Genomic DNA, 19,659 nt, shown 5'->3' on the forward strand with positions numbered 1-19,659 from the left:
TAATGTTGCCGAGACGGCGGCCTTATTTATGCCAAACGGTCGGACGGGATGGAAGCGGGTGTACGTTCAGGAATTTGAACGCCAAAACTGAAAGCGCATTCCTGAAAGCTCTAAAAATAGAACTTTCAGGTATGTGTACATAATTCCTCAGAGTTCATGCTAAAAATAGAACTTATGGAATTCGCTACATCGTCTTGACCTGACATGTACATACATACGTTACATAGCTACAACAGTTACTCTTATGTAACTGTTCATCTAAAAATAAACAAACTGGAATGTGTCTCCAGACATTTATATTTCCGCATTTATGGAATTCTTGCATTCCGCGGATTTCACAATTACATAATTATTTATCTACAAAAATACAATTCATGTTTCTGAACACGCTGTTACATTTTGTTTGTTACATTTGTTTGCATGACTTGACCAGTAGCAGCTTCATTGTGTTGACTCCAACAGTTGGAGCGTGCGTGTAAAAACCACCAGTACATGGATGCATACGTATGAATTATGTACCCACAAGCTACAAATGAAAGGCAAGGAGGAAGCCGTTGAATTGAGGTCACCATTCTTGAAAAGTTTCATAACATCAGCATCAATGACCAATCAATCAGCACCCCCGCAGCAGGAAGGGAGGGAAAATAGTGAAAACAAAAATTCAAGTCTGCAGACGGAGAAACACACAATGACATCCTCCTCCAGAGCTTGGCTTCTCCTCCTCGTGACAGTGTCCTTCCTCCTGGCGTCAGGTGGGTTCTACTAATTCTTCGCCTTTCTTCTCCCCTCCCCACACACTTTCGTCCTAGCAGTAGTGTAGTTGTACCCATGCAAATAACCACTAATCAGAAAGGCTGTTGCACGGCTCTGTGTTCTATGTCTTGGTTCCTTCGCAGTACGTCCAGAGGTGAGCGGAGGGGACGGAATCCAGCAGCTGAAACCACAGGAAACCACCACACAGACTGGTAATGGCAAATAATGAGTGACCATATATGTATGTTGTACTTGCCGTTCTGCCGTAGTGCATGCACACATGGTTCTGGTTATAGGTTTTCCTTAAACGCTCTAGGTCAGGGTGGTGGTGAGGGGGTCAAACGAGGGGAGGAGGAAGAGGAAAGAGTCCCCCTGGAAAAACTGCCACAGATAATCAGGCAGCACTTGATCCAGAAGTTGAACATTACGGCGCCGGTGCAGCAGGGTCGTGGGTTTTTTGACGCCCTTGGCACGGCCGTGGGTGCGGGGATGAAGCTGGCTTATCATGCTGCTGACGCCGTCACCTTTGGAGCTACGACCAGCCTAATCGACAAGGCCAAGGAAGCCGCCATTAATGTCGCCATTGATGTGCGTTTTTCATCCAGCATATTTTTTTTGACACAATAAAGTTTTAATGTCGTTAATAATTTTTTCTCTTATATTCTCACTTACAGGCATACACAAGTAGGTGGCGATCTACTACCCAATGCAAATTACTGGATAATTCCAATCAAGTAATTCCCAATTTGTACACTTGTGTTCCTCTTTGTTGCAGGTGGCATGTTGAACAAACGAGACGTGGGCGAAGCAGAGGCAGGTTTGGACCCACCACTGTCAAATTAATGATAAGGTAGTTGCTATAAGGCCCTCGATATTTTGTGCAGCAGACGAAATTTCCACGAGAATAAAAATCTACTCAAATGTACTCTATAACATGGCCACCAACCAAACTGCTCCGTAGTTTAAATGCGTATGATTTATTGTCTTGTTCATGAGCCGAGGAACGGACAGCTTGGGGACTATCACACTTGAGAATCTCAAGTTGAGTCGGAAGGGGTGAGGCTTAATAGCAGGACAAGGAACTCCAATATTTCCGTGGAGTAGTTCCCTGTTCGTAGTGTCCCTGACTGAATGAGACACTTTGTCTCGTTCTCGCTGTCACGTCTTGGAAAACAAAGTGAATTAATAATGCTCATCAACAGTCCATCCCATTGAGATTGACCTCAGTATTATTACATTGTAGAGAACAATGATGATTGTGTTCTTCTCATTATAATTGTTGTGCACCTATGTACACACTTCTGCTGGTTAGAATCAGTTCCATACCTCACCTACTTATTAACGCCAGTAGTATTAAGTCTTGCCTCTCCAGCCCACCTTTTTTTGGCATGCTTGAGAGTAGAAAAGGCCTGATCTCGTAAATATTATACTGCGGAGCTACCTTGCGCTTGTTCAATGTGGGAGAAAAATGTTTCGAATTTGTGGAGGACGTTTACAATCTTCCTGTTCCTCGTTCTCCCACCCACGCTCGTGGGTAAGCCACCACCATTTAAAAGTGATCTTAGGAAATGACTAGTAAACAAACTATTTGTAATCAGTACTAATGAATAAATGCGTGGCACACACAGGTGGGAAGTCAATACCCCGTCAGAAGGAGGAAGAACCGCTTGGACGCCCTGGATTTACGCGTCTGACACCCAGTGAACTACGACAACTCGGGTTTCATACTGAGGACGAATATGAACAATGGTTGAGGCAACAAGACGGAGAGGATCCTTTGCTTTCGTCTATGCGAATATCACCCCCTGAAAATATGGACCAGCAAGTTGTACCCCCTGAAAATATAGAACACGTTGTACCCCCTGAAAATATGGAACAAATTGCTCCCCCTGAAAATATGGACCAGCAAGTTGTACCCCCTGAAAATATAGAACACGTTGTACCCCCTGAAAATATGGAACAAATTGCTCCCCCTGAAAATATGGACCAGCAAGTTGTACTCCTTGAAAATCAAATAAGTCAACCAGCAAGAGTGATAGAAAATCTAGAGCAAATAGAATTATCTCCTCATTCATCACTCCCCAACGTTAATGAGCGACCCTTGGCACTTACGCAAAAGGAGCTTGATTCTGTAGGGATGACGGAAAATGATTGGGATCTAACGGGGACTGTTTCTCCCCTCCAATTGGACCACCCCCCATTCCTCAAACCTCACTCACTTCAGCTCACACCCAAGGAATTTGCATCTCTGGGTCTGACGAGTGGGAGTGGAGTGGAGGAGACGCCCATTGCTCATGAACCAGCCAGGACCCCACCTCCTGCTGAACTACAAGCGCTGCGAATCCCTCATAGAGACTCCTTAGAGATGCCATCTGACCAGATTGCGAAAATGGGGAACAGGAGCGAAGGTGAGCCCGAAACACCCAGACCACCTCAAATATCAACGAACCCTCTTGTACAAGATCCTTATGTAGAGGACAGGGGTGCATTTGGAGAACAACATCCAGTAATTGGTCAGTTATCAATAACGGATGAAGACGATAATAAGGAGTCGATGGCGGATAATGAGGAACACGATGACCGAATTCTGGCTAATAATAATGTTGAGGCAGAGATAGGGAACGTGCTCCCGATAGCGTCAGATCAGGAAGACGCAGAAGATACCAGGATGACAGTTGATAATGATGAGAGATCAAACGAAGGACAAGAACAGGGAGATTTGTCTATAGCATCGGATGAAGCCATACTGGAACCACAACCGGAAACAATAATACCACCAGAGGAAGAACCATCGTCTTCATCATCAAGCGCCGAGTCCCTACAAGCAGAACCTGAGGAGGAGGAGTCCCCATCGCAGAGTCAGAGTGAAACTTTCCATGCAGAAGAATTGGAGCATGAGAAGAAAGGATTTGAGCATGAGGAGAAAGAAGTAGGAGAGGATAATGACGACGCACCTGAGCAAAATGACGACGAAATGTACACTAATTTAGACATGCCAATAGACGACGCATCTGCATCTGCACCCACTCACCCCGACATGAGCAGCAAGTATGAACAATTTCAGACAATGTTCAACCAGTTGAAAACATTTCAGGAGAATTGTTACACGTCAGAAGAGGAGGTTAGCAGTGATGCATGTGGGTGGGATGCCTTCACTAGGCTGGTGGACGACCTCAGAGATCTACTCAGTGCGAGGGGAGTTGCAGTATTACCACCACCATGATATGAACATGAATTGTCGTGATCAGAAGTTCCAATTGGGTAGGGTTCTTCAAATCCATACACGTATTATTATACCGAGTAAAAATATGTACATGTATCTATATATATAAGAGAATAAAATATAAAAGAAATAGAGTAACTATTCCAGTTTCTGTGTAGTCCTAATCGCCGTTTTTTCTGTTGACCGTCCAGATTTTGTAAGCACGCCCTTCTTTTTCAGTCGACCGCTTAGTTCGACATTCTTGGCAAAATAGGAGGCTTCCCTCTTGGCTGCGGATACTTCGGCCCGAATCTTCGCTTTGGTGGATATTCTTTCATAGGCTAGACGCTCATTTAGATGAACCCACTGGAAGCTACATAAGTGACAAGGCGAAAAACTCCGATAAAATTTCACACATACACATTCTAATTTTATATATACGTACCCAGGAAGATACTTAATATTCCAAAGGTGGTCATGATACTCTTTCCTCTTTTTCCCACCAACAGCACGATTGTTCAGCATGGATGCAACTTTCTTGGCATGTCGACGTTTAAGGAATTCGATCCATCCTTCTGTAAATATTTGATTTTTTGGCCGGCCTTTTCCCTTATGTTTAATTTCTGTAAGTAATCAATGAGATTAGTCAAGCATTTATCATTGGTTACTGAAATTTGGTCGAATATTGGCTGAATATTTGTGCGAATTTGGTGTAACATGTCTCGACAGCACTTACTCTTATCCGGCTGCATAAACGAGCGGTTGATGGGCCCAAATGCTGAAAAATACTCTCTGATTTGAAGCACGTTCATCTTAGGAGGTACGGTGGATAGGTAGATAATCCCCGGTTTGGATTCCTTCTTTACCTTCTTAAGGCCATTTCTTTCAGGGGCACCTACTTCAGCCTCCAAACTACAGATTTCAATTTCAGGTTTTTCCTCTTTTATCTGTACAGAAACCAAAAGTGCTCAATTTAGAAATTCCTTATATGTAGTTTTCAATTACAATAATTTTACAGTAAGAAAAACGTGACAAGTGTGTTCTATAATACCTCAACGTTGTTAACCTCCATATCCTGACCTCCACGTAGACTTTAATTACTAATAACCTATTTGTACACTCAACAACACTATTAACTTCTGTTCAATACTTTAATTTATTTATATTGTTTAAATTTAAACGTAACGTAACCCAATATATTTTATTTTATTCTAATTTTGTATTGTTCTCCGTATGTTACAAGCAGTTCTTGTTATATTAAGATCACCATTTACTACTATTAGAAATTTAAATGAATCAGAGTTTTAAACAACTTTAATTTCTTCAAAAAAGATCAGCTGCAGACCGTTTTCATCCGACCACGTGTGATTTCTTCGAATGACACTGTTTTGGGATGTTGGGAAACTTGAGATTTTGCCCAATCAACCACTGCAACAACGACCTTGGCGATTATCGAAGTTTGTACTGGACTTTTGTGTTTGGACTTTGATCCGCTTAACAGGTTTTAAGTGGTCTATTAACTTGTGTTCTGTTGCTCATGTCATTGTGCATTAACAATAATTAAGATTATTTGCACCTTGATTGTACCTTTGTTGCCTTAAAAAGCTACTAAAAAACAGGTAATACTTTGTCAAAAAGGCTTAAAGCTATTTAATGTCAATTCTCCTCATTGAGGATACTGAATCGGCAATTGGATAGTGATGATTGATAACCTTTGACCCTGAGATTATCCATTAACTTTTTATTCCGATAGAAAATGCTTTGGAGAAGGATATCCATTTCACCGCCTCTCTGGTCATCTTTGCTCAACAACTTTACCAAGTCGAATATTTCCACTTCCTCCATGACCATGTCCAAGTTAGCTGGAAAGGTAGCCATCGTCACGGCATCGACGGACGGGTACATTCATTGACTTTTGAACATTTAAATTTTGCATTTCATTTTTTGGTGCTTGTTCAGAATAGGTCTCGCCATCGCAAAACGACTCGCCAAGGATGGAGCCAAAGTCATGATAAGCAGCCGAAAGGAAAAAAATGTTCAAAAAGCACTGGATACACTCCGAACCAAACATGGAATACCATCGGATCAAATAAAGGGTCAAGTTTGTCATGTTGGAAGTAAAGAAGATCGAACAAAACTCATCAGTCAAACTATTCAGGATTTTGGAGGAATTGACATTCTTGTATCTAATGCTGCAACAAATCCTGTAATGGGGTCGGCTCTTGACGTATGATTTCATTCAACTAATTTGTGGACATTGTGAGAGACTAACTCGTATTTGAAGAGACGTATATACATGCATAGTTTACATTGTGCAGTGTCCCGAGGATGCCTGGGACAAGATATTTGAAATAAATGTGAAGGCTGCATTTCTTCTTACCAAGGAAGTCAAGCCTCATTTAATGGGAAGAAAGGGGTCCAACATTGTCTATGTCTCTTCAATTGCTGGCTTTCAACCCTTTTCGGTATTTCAACCCTACATCAGAACATTTCTCTATATTTATATAAGTATCATTTCCACAACCTTCCATCTACACAAACAGGTCTTGGGTCCATATTCAGTGAGTAAAACAGCCCTACTGGGACTTACGAAAATCATGGCGCAAGAACTGGGACCTGAAAATATTCGTGTTAATTGTGTCGCTCCAGGAATTATCAAAACTAGGTTTAGTTCCGCAGTAAGTTCGTTGGCATCATCATTATATGGTGCATAAGGATATGATTCCTTTTTATGCACACAGATAACGGACACTGATGGTGTAAACGAAAAAATGCTGGAAATGATTCCACTCGGGAGATTTGGAGAGCCTCATGAGATTGCAGGACTTGTCTCGTTTCTTGTGTCGGACGATGCATCGTATGTCACTGGAGAAAATTACGTCGCAGCGGGTGGTCAACCATCTCGTCTATAATTTATTCCAGCAAACTATGCCTACAAATAAATAAGTTTTCTTAAGAAAGTCTAATTATTTAGGAAAATCACACCTACTCACTCTGGTCATACTATTTTGGTCATGAAGGTTGCTAGCTATCAGACTGAAGCTTGCTAAATATGCTCACAATATTCGGGGCAGGTTGGTATCTGGGTGGGTCTCATGTTTTCAGCTGCTGCTGCTGCTTGAATAACTCATCGCCCTTCCACCACCACCTTGCTAATAAGCAAAACAACACCCATATTTCTTAAAATATTTATTTCAAAACCTATTCGACTTGAAAATGAAGGGGTGCATGTTTAACATTGACAATGGTTACTTGGAAGGTCTTTGTCGTGGATTCAAGACTGGCATTTTAACCCAAAACGATTATCTCAATCTGGTTCAGTGTGAAACCTTGGAAGGTTAGTTGGTTGTTTTAATTAAACTCGCTATAAATAATATTGGTCTATAAATGTTAATGAATGGAATATTTAGATCTGAAACTACATCTCGCCGGAACTGATTACGGCAACTTTTTGGCAAACGAGCCCAGCCCGATTGCTGTGTCCACCTTGGATGAAAAACTAAGGGAGAAAGTCGTTCACGAATTTCAACATATGAGGAACTGCGCCGTGGAACCACTTTCTACTTTTCTTGATTACATTACGTAGGCTTTTGTCCACCAACCATTATGTTCCATTGTAGATATTTATAGAACTAGCAATAATTGTTGTTGTGTCATTATGCTACAGGTATTCGTACATGATTGATAACATCGTTCTGCTGATAACTGGCTCCTTACACCAGCGCCCATTGCAAGAACTTCTCCCGAAATGTCATCCATTGGGATCTTTTGAGCAAATGGAGGCGATTCATATCGCAACTACACCAGCCGAGTTGTACAATGCAGTTCTCGTGGAGTAAGTATTAGTAAAATTTAATTTCTATCGAGTTCACTATGATCTATGGACAAGAGTTGAATAATGAAGTTAACTCCTTTACTTTAATGTACCAAACCAAGACTTCGATCGTCTAAGAAAGCTTTTATTTTATCTATGCAGCACTCCACTGGCACCATTCTTCCAGGACTGCATTAGTGAAGCAGATTTGGATGAAATGAACACAGAGTTGATTCGAAATACTCTGTACAAGGCGTATCTCGAGTCATTTTATGACTTTTGCAAGGAGCTGGGTGGAGAAACTGCGGATGTCATGTGCGAAATATTAGCTTTTGAAGCAGATCGTCGTGCTCTGATCATTACTATTAATTCCTTTGATACTGAGTTGTCGAAGGAGGACCGAGCCCGACTTTTCCCACGTTGTGGAAAACTGCATCCCGATGGATTGGCAGCACTGGCCAGAGCTGATGATTATGAGCAGGTACACCTTTGCAGCCTTATCAAACTTTGATAATCAGAACCCAAAAAATTATTACTAATAATTCCTAACCTATTACTAATAATTCTTTTTGGTTACAAAGGTGCGAAGCGTGGCAGAATACTATGCAGAATATCAAGTGTTATTTGCTAATGCGGGACAAAACACTGAAGAAAAGACACTAGAGGACAGATTCTTTGAATATGAGGTTGGCAATTGGTGAAATGCAATCGTCAGTTAAATTTCTATATCTTGTAGCTATTTCTTAGTGACAAACCCTTATTTTGCACAGGTCAAACTCAATGTCCACGCCTTCCTGAGACAATTTCATTTCGGCGTCTTTTATTCGTATCTGAAACTGAAAGAGCAGGAATGCCGAAATGTCGTCTGGATCGCAGAATGTGTCGCACAACGACATCGTGCCAAGATTGACAATTACATTCCAATCTTGTAAGATGAATATCAACAATTCTCCTTCCTCCCTACAAACTATTCCACACGCAACTATGAGGACTTTAGCATCAGAGTTTGTGTTTGTCAGCTATGCAAACTTTGATCAGAAAAAAATCAATCAATTTATCATTTTGTGATAAGTACAGTTAGTAAACTAATTTCTGTAGTAGTTTCAAACAAAAATAAATACATTCCAGGTAGAGCGAAATTTATTCAACTGCCATAAGCAGTGAGTACAATAGGTCTGAGAGAGATCGCTATTCATCACGTAGTTTTGTTTCTAGTCCTAGTATTACCATTCATTGATTTATTATTGTAAAATTGTTCTTGTTTCTGTTGGATTTGCGGACTGAGAAATCATTAGCATTTTCCTTGTCCCAGTTTTTATCCTGGAAGAATTTTATAAAGCGTGCAAATGAATAAGAAATAAATAATACATGTGTATCCATTAAGCGTAATGTGAGTGCTGACAATTTTTGTGCGGTATGTTTCTGGGCGACAGTTTGTGCGGCGCACATTGGTTCCAAAAGCACGATTGCTTGACTTTAAGTATCTAGGTAACGCTTCTCCCTTATAGACTGATAAAGTGTCAAAAAAATCTTGTCCGATATGTACTTCATGCAAAGAATGCTAAAGCAATTTAGAAATTAGATTTCAAATCACCCAAATTTTGGGAACAAAAAAGTTTCGACAAGTTAATTCAACTAAACCGAGTAGTTGTTTCGACAACTAACAATCAGCCATGTCGCTTAACCTGGAAATGGATGAACAGCCCGCCGAGTCTCGCTTCTTCTCCTCGGACGATAAAACGACGGGTGACAATGAGGGTGACCAGGTCAATGGAGGTCTTGATGACGACGACGTGGACTCTGAGGGTGGCGATCAAAAGTGCCTAACGCTCCGCCTCCTCCAACGTTGTCTCCCCTGGTTCCAGACCAAGAGCGTCTGGGAGCCCAGTCAGGGCGATCTCTTCAAGACCCAGGTGGTTCAAGAGGTCAAGTATCCAGCGGTTTTGGTTTTGTTGGAGAGACCATTTTGTGAATTTGTCTTTGTCTTTTCGTCCATATTCTCCATCCTCCTCCTCCTCTTCTCGGAAGGTACAAGCATTCCTGATCCGCTTATTCTTTTGCACGGCACAGTGTGTCAACCAAATATGTACAAGGGTGACGTCTGCATGATCATCACTATTCGTAGGTTTTCTCCTGGAATCCCGAATCCTGTGGGGTGTGATCCACTGCAACAACTTTGTCTACACCTTCTGCGTGTTTGGTGCGTGGTTGGAGATCCTCGTGAAGGCCAAGTATGCCAAGACGAAACAAGGGTTCAATTCCAGCGACACGCTCTTCTCCCTCCTGGGCGTCATCCCGATAGACATCGTCATCCTCGTGATACATATTCTGAACGACAACGATGCTGATGTCACGAATCCCGTGACTCCGTGGATCACCGTCTCCAGACTGCTTTATGTCTTCCGCCTGCGCAACGTCTTTCTCTACTTTGCCAAGTGGGAGGACCAGCTTGCTTACAGTGGGCCAACATTAATTTAACTGTAGTATCGACAAGGGTTAATTTTGTCCACGTTAATATTTCTGGTGTGATTATGATGAATATTCTCTCAATTAAGGCGACCTCAAAATGTTTGTCATCCGGACGCTCGTCTATGGTCTTTTTTTCATCCACTTGTTGGCCTGCTGCTGGCATCGGATTGCTTGTGAGGTAAAGATAAGTCCAATTTATGATATGACTCTGCGCACTTGCCCCAACCACACCAAATAAATGCAAATGAAATGATGATTACCCGTTCGATAGCCCTTCACCATGTCCCACTTCAAAATGCGTCCCTCGCAGGCCACAGCGGACGTTTGTATTGAGGGCTCCTGGATCACTAAACTGCTTCAGGACAAGAACACATACAACTGGAACTCTCCCCTCCTGCGACATGGTTGGCATGTGCTGGTGGAGCACTATTTTGTGTCTGTGTACTGGGCCGTGGTCACCATATTTAGAATGGGGTACGGAAAACTAATGTCAGTACATAGCTCGCATAATTAATACGCATTGTTGTCTTATCGAGAATAGAGCGGGCGACATTCGTGCCTCTCTCACGTCCGAATGGGAAATCGCTTTCACTGCAGTCGCCCAAATCCTGGCGTGGATCTTTGTCATTGCCTACATCGCCGGCTCCTTGACTTCCATCCTGGTGGAAATGGACACGGAAAAGGAAAAATTTCTCACCCGACGGTTCGCCATTGAGCGATATCTGGTGCTCACGTGTATAAGGCATGCATATTTAGGACAAGATTACTCATAAGGTTGCCTTGCTCGACTTTAGGACTTTAGTCACGTGACCTCGGAAGTTCGGCACAATGTGAACCGCTTCTACGACTACCTGTGGACACGGAGCAGAGGGATTCACAACTGGGACCTGGTCGAGCAAATGCCACTCACCATGAAGGCAGAGATTTATTACGACGTCAACAAGTTTGTCCTGGATCAGGTGAGCCAATCAAATGCGATCCCTCCTTGAAATACTCCTTAAAATCTCGCTCCATCAGCTCCCACTCCTCTCCAACCTGGACGACGCATTCCTCATGAACCTCAGCGTGAAGATGAAGCACAACTTTTTTCTTAGGGGGGAAGTGCTGCAGCGGAGAGGTCAGAATGGAAGCGCAATGTACTACGTCATCAATGGGCATTTGGATGTGAGCTACATATTTATGCTCAACTCGACTATTTATTTATCACGAGATTCACAAACTCATTTGATGCCCCCAGATCATGCACGAAGATGAAACCCAAGTGATTGCAGAGATTCGCAGTGGGTCCGCCATCGGAGAGTTGTTCCTGCTCCAATCCTACCCTGTCGTTGCAACGGTGCGGTGCGGATCGGAGTGCGACATTATGGTTTTGCGGAAGGAAGATTGCAAAACAGTGCTGCAAATGTATCCCGAGTACAAGACCACCTTGCAGAAGCGCGTTGATGTGAGGATAGTAAACAGTTGAAAAAAATTACGTGGTTTGCACCAATTAGCATATTGTCCTTTGTGCAGAGTTGTTTGGAACAGTCTGGTCTCCTCCTCGCCCTTTGCGACAAGCACAACGAGTACAGCAAGGCGTACAAGTACCTCCAACGTTTTCGCCGTGAAACAGCTGGGTCCGTGGGTGGGAAGGAGTCCTACTTTCAACGCAGTTACGACATGATCTCCACCGTTCTTGACAACACCACCGCTTATGGTGACAATCGTCAGTCGGGTGGGTCCGACAAATTCAGTAAGTGAACTCTGAACGATGGAAAATGCAACATGAAAAAGGTAAGCTCAACATTGCTTCTATTTTCCCGTGCAGGTGACTTTGATGGGTTAGAGCTAGACGCAGACATGAAGCTACGGTTGGCGTCCATGAACTCTGGGGGCGGCAGTGTGGAGGAGCGGCGGATGACGATGTACGAAGTGATGGCTCACATTTCCTTGGCCATCGAGGCCGACGTCGCGAGAGCAACCTCACTGGCAAAAGATCTCAACATTGCACGTCCCCCACTCGTGGTTAAAGCCCCCACTGCGTGCAAGGCCCAGCAGGAAGCCTTGCATCACAACTCGTCTCCAGCCCATGGTAATAAATTTGAAACTCACCCCTCGTTATTTTCAGCAGTAGAGTTTCACCTATATTTTCCTTAATTTTTTCTAACCCGCAGAGCACCACGCTCAAAAAGTCTTCTCTTTCTCCATGATGCCCAAGTTATTTGTCCCCACGGGGTCGAGGAGGAGTGAAGCCTGGAAGTTATGGAAGTCGTTCGTCTTTGTCTGCATCCTGTGGGTTGCGTGGTACTATCCGTACCGGTTTGCTTTCACCAACCATAATCATGACTACTTGGACTATGTGTCGCACATTTTTGACGCCGTTTTTCTCGTCGATTTCATTCTGGACACGCTGCAACCCGTCGTTCTTGCCCACAGTCGGTACCAATCTGCAATTACCTACTACCTCCTATATTTGGATTTATTGGTCAACTGAAAATTTCGTTTCTTTGTTTCCTTCGTACCAGAAACTCTCGAGGTTCGGAGAGAAATTGTGGCCCACAAAATGAAAACTTGGTATTTTTACATCCGCATTTTTTCCTTCCTTCCCCTGGAATATGTTCTTGGGCCCATGATGTCCTTAAACCGGACCAATTATCTCTTCTACCTCCTCAAGTTTAACAGACTCCTCCAATTCTTAGAGGCAATCCCTTAAGATTTTAGTCACGTTATTGCAAGTTGAACCCAGCTCACTAATTAAATTGTTTGTTTTTTTTGCCTTTGTCCATGCCAGGTCATGAAATTTTTCCATCTGTTTGATACGGACACCCGCATCCCACCCGAATTTCTGTTCATCTTCCATGGCGCAGTCTGGCTCTTCTACGCCATCCATGCTTTCGCCATCTGCTTCGAAGTGATGATTAAGCACTGGTCGCCAGCACCGAATGGAGAACCAATCCCAGTTCTAGACTATGCTCCGAAGCGTTTCTACGAGTTTGTGTACTACTGGGCGTGCCAGATTCTGACAGGAACAGGATTCGGGGACTTTCCTCTCAGGGATGACTATGAGATTGCAACTACCGTCATTGGTCTCGTCTTTGGAGCCTCCATGATTGTCTACCTCAACGCGAGGCTTGCAGCGATCATGGCCAACTCTGAGAGGAGAAGGTGACTCTTCCATTAATCTCAAACGAGTTCCCCTTTTGTGGGTAAAATCCTTGTTGCATACTAATTGAATTGTGACGTTTGCTTGCTTGCGCGTGTGCGAACTTAGGGTTTCCTTCAAGCAGATGTTTTACTGCCTCGTCTCCTTCATGCGAGAACGGAGGTTTGTCCGGGACGTGAGCGACCGGGTTCGAAACTATTACACCGTTCAATGGCAGCAGCACGAGGGTGTTCTCATCCCCAGCGATAAGTCTGCCATTTGGGACGCTCCCAAAACTCTGTTCCAAAGCGTGGCCTTTGCTCAAGCACAAAAGTATGTGGAAAGGATTCCATTATTCATGGTATGCACATCCACTGTTCATTAAATATGAATACGCGATTGTTTACGTATTCCTACTCCTGATTTCGAGTTAAATTTCTGACACTGCACAGCACTGTCCAGAGGCCTTGATCATTGAGGTGTGCGCGTCCCTCCGGCAATACATTGTCCCGCCCGGAGAGGTCCTTCAATACCCAAGTGACCCCACACGGGAGCTCTATATCATCGTCAAGGGCTTTTGCAAGGTGCGTCTCCCACCAATTATCCCTTCATAACTTTGTATTTACTGCAACGCCCTTGTGGTTGATGACGAGAGTACTTAATTATCGTCAATTAATTAATTAAACGTCAATCAATTAGGTGACGCAGGACGGTCACGAGTTTGGAAAACTGGGCGAGGGAAACTACTTTGGCCTCAACGGTCTCATCTATGGCACGAATAGATCATTTTGCATCACCACGGTCAACTTTTGCCAAGTATTCTGCCTCGAGTTCAACAGCTTCGTCGAGATTACGAAACGTTACACGAAATTCCTCTTGGACTTCAAACTCCTTCGTGGAGATGCCACCCTTCCCCGCGGCATCGAACTCACCATCAGTCCCGAAGAGTGGGAAGTCTTTCCTCAGTTCCCCCCACTTCGACATCGCGGCGATGAGCAGCGTCACCCTCCCACCACGACACCCTCCTCCAGTCTGGGCACTGCCTCCAGCACCGACGCCTCATCCAACTCCAGATCCCAAGCCCCTCCGCAGGAGAATGTCGTCAATATGGATACTTTAGAACCAGCAGCACAATTGCCACATGAAGAAGAAGCAGTAGCGTCGTTACACGTTGTCACAAAAACACACCGATTCTACACCTTTCTTCAAACTGCATTTCTCAAATCCATCATTCCACACGGGAAATTCCTCTGGATTTGGACCATTCTCCGCGTCTTCTGTGCATTTCTGGTTGGAAACTTTGTTCCAATTCAAGTCTCATTCTCGGTGGATCCCGCATTCGCCTTTGGGTTCATTCTGTTTTTTGACATTGTGGCGTGGGTGGATTTGTTCATCTGTTCCCGCGTCGCCTACTACGGTCCCAGCAATCAGCTCATCACTAGCTGGACCAAGACTGCTCTGCACTACATGCGAGGCCCCTTCGTGCTGGATTTCCTCGGCTGCCTCCCCCTCGACCTCTTCCTCATCATCTTCACCCCACAAATCTCAATGTTCGGGGCTGGGCGCACCTTCGCCAATAAATATCATGTCATCAGCTGCCTTCGACTTAACCGAATGCTCCAGTGCTACCGACTCTTTGTGAGTGGGAACCTCATGAAGAAGTCCATCTTCAAGAGCCTCTCATTCCTCATGTGCGTCCCACCAGCATTAATTGGCCGCTACTTATTCATATATTCATAATAATTAGAATAATTAGAATATATCTGCCTATGAATTAACAGACTGCTTCAAGTTGTGCCACTCATGTCCTTCTTCCTCAACGTGACGACGTGTCTCGCGGTCCTCTCCGTGTGTGGAACGTCGCTGAATGGGGAGCCGATCCGATGCGAGAAGTGGGCGTGGATCACGAACGGGGAGATTTACAAGGATGCCCCCGTCTCGAACAGCTCGGTGATGGAGGATCCCGTCATCTCCTACATCATTGGCTTCTACTGGGTCATCTCCTCTGCGCTCTGTGTCGGTTTTGGCGACATTGGGGCTCACGGTCATGAGACGAACAGGAAAATTGCCATCACGGTGATCTACATGGGCGTTCTTGTCACTGGGTTTCTAGTCTCCAAGCTCACGGCGTGCCTCGTGGGGGAAGATTCGAGGCGGATCCTGATTCGAGAAAAGACCAAAGTCTTGTTCCGTTTCCTGGAGCAGTTTGGGGTTCCAAAGGAATTGTGTCGGTGAGCTGCGTCAATCCGGCTGTGCAGCAATCACCACTTTTTAAAATAATAGTTGCCCATTTCCCCCTGCTGATAATGCAGCCTGCGCAGGTGCATGTGTAATATGTAACAATGTTCTCGTTTGGACTTTAGACGAGCGAAGGAGTATTATTTCGGGGCGTGGGACAAGACGAAGGGCATTTTCCCCAAGGATCTCTTCTCTGCCCTTCATCCCAGCCTCAAGTCGGACGTCATGAAGTCACTGTACCAAGAACGACTCAAATTGGTGACCTAACCGAACTCAAATTGTGTATGACGATGAACTGTGACAACTATTTTCTTGCAGTCTCCCATATTTTTGTCCACGGATGAACCCGGAATTCGGATTTTGTGTTCCAAGTTACAAGAAGTGTTTTACCCGGAGGGCGAGTTCCTTTTCGAGTATGGTGACCTCAGTGGGGACGTTTATTTCATTGCTAAAGGTCTCATTGCCACGTACACGGAGCGGGGCGACATCATGTCCTACGTGGGAACTGGAAGGTGCCTGATTTGTACCAGAATCAATTTTATCAATTAATCTCCCTCTGGCCATTCTCTTGATAAGTAATCAAACCTTGATTAAAAAACTTATTTCTACAGCTTGATTGGCGAGATTTCCTGCCTCTTTGAAGTTCAACGACAATACACGTCCGTGGCTGCGACGGACTGCGAGGTTTACATGTTTCGAAAGGAGGATTTCCTGGACTTCCTGAGTCTTTATCCAAACCTGAAAACGACGCTGGAGGAGTCTTGCATCCGCCACTACAAGGAGACGATGGAGGCTGCCGCGAAGTCTGCCGGCGTTCGCGTCCTCATGAGTCCCCTGGACGACAAGAACGACGAGGCTGCCCTTCGGAGTGACAACGTTGGCACTGCTGGATTGGAGGAGCGTTTGCGCGATTATGCTTCGGAAGGAAGCAGAAGTGTCACGACGGGACAAAAGTCAGAGGCAGACGATGACGACATTACAGACATGACGCTCGAAATGGAAGGCACAAAGAATTTGGCGGTGGTGGAGATGGACTTTGGATCGGCGATGGAGGTATGATTCAAAAGCTTACTATATAGTTCATTAGTGATCATGGCGGACTACACATTCGACGATATTCTTTCTCAGATGGCTGTGGAGGAGTGTGAGAGAGATCCAGAGTTCATCTACGACCCGCTCCGACTCCCCGCCACGTCCCTGGAGCACGAAAGAAAAGGAGGTCGTGGAGCAAAAGGTGCCACGAGTCACGGAGCGGATACGAAACATTGGACTTCGTATTTCGTCTCCTTCGGGAAGGTTCCGCGAGACGAGATGGGGCTGATTCATATTTTGCAAGAGTAAGTTTCTGAGCAGCTGTATGCATATTTATTTACTTGACTAGAATTGAGGCTGGTTGGGCGCGCTTATCGATATGATTCCGTGCAAATGAATGAATTGTGTAGGCGGAGAAAGGCGAAATGGTATGGGATTGTGTTTCATCCCCTCTCCCCCGTCTGCACCTGGGTCTCGTTCTATCTCTTCGTCACGTCCCTCTCGTGTGGGCTGACAGGTGAGCAGTGACACCATTTTACCCGCTGGCTAAATAATGCAATTCCGCTTTTCAATCTCACAGCCTACGAAATTGCATTCCACACCCCGACAGAGGCCACGAACCTGCTCACCCTGCGTATCTGCATGGAAATCTTTTTCGTGGTGAGAATATTCGGAAACTTTCACCTCGGCTACTACGACCCGTATGGGACCGTCGTTTCGGACAGCGTGAAAGTCATCAAGCGGTAAATTTGAAAAGGTCGCGTCGTGAGTGAACGTGTGGTTCTAATTGCGCAATTTGAACTGGTGACAGCTACATCTGCAGCCCCAGTGGTTTTTTCCTGGACCTGGTGACCACCTTCCCCTTCTACCTCATATCCTACCTCCTCCGGGGACAGGCGGGGAAGGACGCCGAGGTTGCGGCGGACATACGAGGCCTTCAGTTGTTGAGAGTGGTATGTACCTAAATCTGCCTGCACTCGCATGTCACCAAGTCTGCGGAGCCTAACAACTCCCAAACGGATTTTCAGTTCCTCTTTGCACGGTACCTCAAGGAGACCGAGACGAACTTGCGGATGAGAATGTCACGAGTTAAGATTGTCAAGGTAGAAGATCACTTGACTAATTTTGATCACAAGATTCATAGAGTCACCGACAATGAGTAGCAATTGCCTAAGTGTCGATGCTGTTTATTAATTATTATGCAGGTTACCATTCTACTCTGTTTCATCTTTCACTTCTGCGCCTGTGCCTGGTATCTGGTCGCTTGTGATGGGTTAGACTGTCGTCGCGGCTCATGGATGAGCATTTTCATCAAGGAAATGATCAACAACAAGAGTGAGTCACCCACAAGTAATTCTACAGCTTGTTAAATAAAAGTGGGAAACTGATTTTATGGTATCAGAGATCAGAAATGGGTCGGAAATCACGATCGGGTCTCGCTACCTCCTCTCCCTCTACTACGTCACCACAGCCATCACCTTCACTGGGCTGTCCGACATCACTCCTCGCACGAAGGTGGAACTCTGCTCCACAATCACCATGATTTTCACCACCGTGTTCATCATTGGCTTCCTCGTGGGCGAGATGACCCAGTGGCTCGCAGCCCAGGTCAAGACCAAGATCCATTTCCGACACAAACTCAACGTCATGGAGGTATCACCCAGCGAGGATATCTAGAAACCACTCAATTATGAAATTATGGGTATTGGAAGTAACTTGGCCTAATAATTTTGACCAGCACCACTTTCTCGCTCTGGGACTCAGTTATCCCAAACTGAACAGTGTTCGCAGCTACTTCCGCCTCCTTTGGCTTCGCTGTAATGGGAACCCATACACTCAAATATTAGCCGAGTTGCCCTACGCACTTCGGGCTGACATCACCATGAAAGTTTATGGTCTCAACATTAAAAATGTAAATATGTACAACTAACCAGTTCCAAAGTGCTTATGTAGACAATTGAGAAAGTATGATACGCATATGTGTGCATTGTGTTTAGTCTCGGATTCTGGGTCGTTTGGATGACATAATAATTCGCCAACTGAGTGTCCGCGTCCATCACGAAATATTCATGCCAGGTGCGCACATCATTCGCGCAGGGGCCGTGTGCACCGCCGTCTACTTTATCAAGAAGGGCGAGGTGGTGATTTTGGACGAGAAGGCGAACATGGAGCTCTGCGTCGATGTCCTCTATGAGAACGAGTGCTTCGGAGAGGTAACAAAAATCAGCGCGTCATCATCGGAACCATTTTGAGGGTTACCATTATCGCCGAGGTGCGAATATACTAATCTCTTGTCCCACCGTCGCAGGTGAAAGTGCTGCTCCCAATCAAGGAACAGTTCCAATTCTCCTACGTGGCCCGCCTGGAGACGGAGGTGGGAGTGCTGTTCGGGGATGACATGGTGGACGTCTTGTTACGACATCACGGCGTTCTGGAGGAGGTCATAGGACGAGCGGACCGTCTCAAGGTATACAAATTCACTTTTATATATCATCTGGGAAATTTTATTAGTATTTCATATTTAAATTCTACAACTTGTTTCTAATTTCCGTCTCAGGCGCAGCGACTGGCGAAGAAGGACGAGGAGGACCGTATCGGATTCTCGGATTCCTCCTCCGGGGTCGGCCAAGGCCGCTACTCCGCTTCCGACATCAACCTCCACAGGCGCTAGAAGCTGCATAGTTCTTCAAATTTGTTTTATTTCCATCAATCACGTCTCTTTGTATCGTCCCAATTATTTAAATGAAGAGTGAATAAAGAGAGAAATTGTGAGCGTTCTACGTGGTCCGACCGAGCGAGTTCGCTCACTCAATCAATTCACTCAATCCCATACCAAACGACACGATATCCGTACGTACATTAGTGTTTTTCATCACATGACATGATCCCAATTTAGCATTTAAATATTTCTTGGAATTTGCCAATGTTCCATGCAAATGAGTACAGCACCAATAATGAGCACGTTCTCATTGTCCTCACCACATTACAGCATAATTTGATATGTTTAATGGAATTTAACAGACGGACGGC

The 19,659-nt window shown here is 44.8% G+C and overlaps 6 protein-coding genes across 9 annotated transcripts; 5 read left to right on the plus strand and 1 right to left on the minus strand.

Moving 5' to 3' along the window:
• The first annotated feature begins 611 nt into the window (after positions 1-611).
• LOC110858617 lies at positions 612-2,853 on the plus strand. Of its 4 annotated transcripts, XR_004836803.1 has the most exons (6): positions 612-752; positions 897-965; positions 1,070-1,341; positions 1,428-1,437; positions 1,529-2,287; positions 2,382-2,853. XR_004836803.1 is itself a non-coding variant. In XM_022107441.2 (5 exons), the coding sequence occupies exons 1-5, from the start codon at positions 689-691 to the stop codon at positions 1,594-1,596; spliced, it is 483 nt and encodes a 160-aa protein (XP_021963133.2). In that variant the 5' UTR covers positions 618-688; the 3' UTR covers positions 1,597-1,683. The 4 variants fall into 4 exon arrangements, 2 of the variants coding, with proteins under 2 accessions (XP_021963133.2, XP_035714675.1); XR_004836804.1 differs by lacking the exon at positions 2,382-2,853 and having other exon boundaries at positions 1,050-1,341; positions 1,529-1,683; XM_022107441.2 differs by lacking the exon at positions 2,382-2,853 and having other exon boundaries at positions 618-752; positions 1,529-1,683.
• Positions 2,854-2,890: 37 nt separating this feature from the next.
• Positions 2,891-3,976, plus strand: LOC118438445 (RNA polymerase-associated protein LEO1-like). The gene has a single exon (XM_035858752.1). It carries the CDS (start codon positions 2,891-2,893, stop codon positions 3,974-3,976), a length of 1,086 nt encoding a protein of 361 aa, XP_035714645.1.
• A 39-nt stretch (positions 3,977-4,015) lies between these two features.
• On the minus strand, positions 4,016-5,359 carry LOC110858306 (pre-rRNA-processing protein ESF2). The gene is made up of 4 exons (XM_022107011.2): positions 5,007-5,359; positions 4,692-4,902; positions 4,401-4,578; positions 4,016-4,328 (listed from the first exon to the last, which is right to left on the minus strand). Exons 1-4 carry the CDS (start codon positions 5,025-5,027, stop codon positions 4,115-4,117), a joined length of 624 nt encoding a protein of 207 aa, XP_021962703.1. The 5' UTR covers positions 5,028-5,359; the 3' UTR covers positions 4,016-4,114.
• A 62-nt stretch (positions 5,360-5,421) lies between these two features.
• On the plus strand, positions 5,422-6,921 carry LOC110858305 (dehydrogenase/reductase SDR family member 4). Its single transcript, XM_022107010.2, has 6 exons — positions 5,422-5,574; positions 5,709-5,854; positions 5,915-6,182; positions 6,274-6,420; positions 6,499-6,633; positions 6,697-6,921. The coding sequence occupies exons 2-6, from the start codon at positions 5,712-5,714 to the stop codon at positions 6,865-6,867; spliced, it is 864 nt and encodes a 287-aa protein (XP_021962702.1). The 5' UTR covers positions 5,422-5,574; positions 5,709-5,711; the 3' UTR covers positions 6,868-6,921.
• Positions 6,922-7,027: 106 nt separating this feature from the next.
• Positions 7,028-9,158, plus strand: LOC110858304 (V-type proton ATPase subunit d). The gene is made up of 6 exons (XM_022107008.2): positions 7,028-7,292; positions 7,366-7,537; positions 7,623-7,790; positions 7,932-8,250; positions 8,351-8,455; positions 8,540-9,158. The coding sequence occupies exons 1-6, from the start codon at positions 7,172-7,174 to the stop codon at positions 8,699-8,701; spliced, it is 1,047 nt and encodes a 348-aa protein (XP_021962700.1). The 5' UTR covers positions 7,028-7,171; the 3' UTR covers positions 8,702-9,158.
• Positions 9,159-13,055: 3,897 nt separating this feature from the next.
• On the plus strand, positions 13,056-19,407 carry LOC118438473. The gene is made up of 17 exons (XM_035858816.1): positions 13,056-13,943; positions 14,059-15,050; positions 15,141-15,590; positions 15,723-15,855; positions 15,916-16,109; positions 16,209-16,650; positions 16,726-16,934; positions 17,040-17,146; positions 17,210-17,372; positions 17,441-17,582; positions 17,658-17,732; positions 17,835-17,964; positions 18,032-18,282; positions 18,368-18,541; positions 18,627-18,842; positions 18,938-19,096; positions 19,187-19,407. The coding sequence occupies exons 2-17, from the start codon at positions 14,467-14,469 to the stop codon at positions 19,298-19,300; spliced, it is 3,543 nt and encodes a 1,180-aa protein (XP_035714709.1). The 5' UTR covers positions 13,056-13,943; positions 14,059-14,466; the 3' UTR covers positions 19,301-19,407.
• The last annotated feature ends 252 nt before the right edge of the window (positions 19,408-19,659 follow it).

This window comes from Folsomia candida, unplaced genomic scaffold (genome assembly GCF_002217175.1).
Source record: "Folsomia candida strain VU population unplaced genomic scaffold, ASM221717v1 Fcan01_Sc021, whole genome shotgun sequence".
Lineage (NCBI taxonomy): Eukaryota > Metazoa > Arthropoda > Collembola > Entomobryomorpha > Isotomidae > Folsomia > Folsomia candida.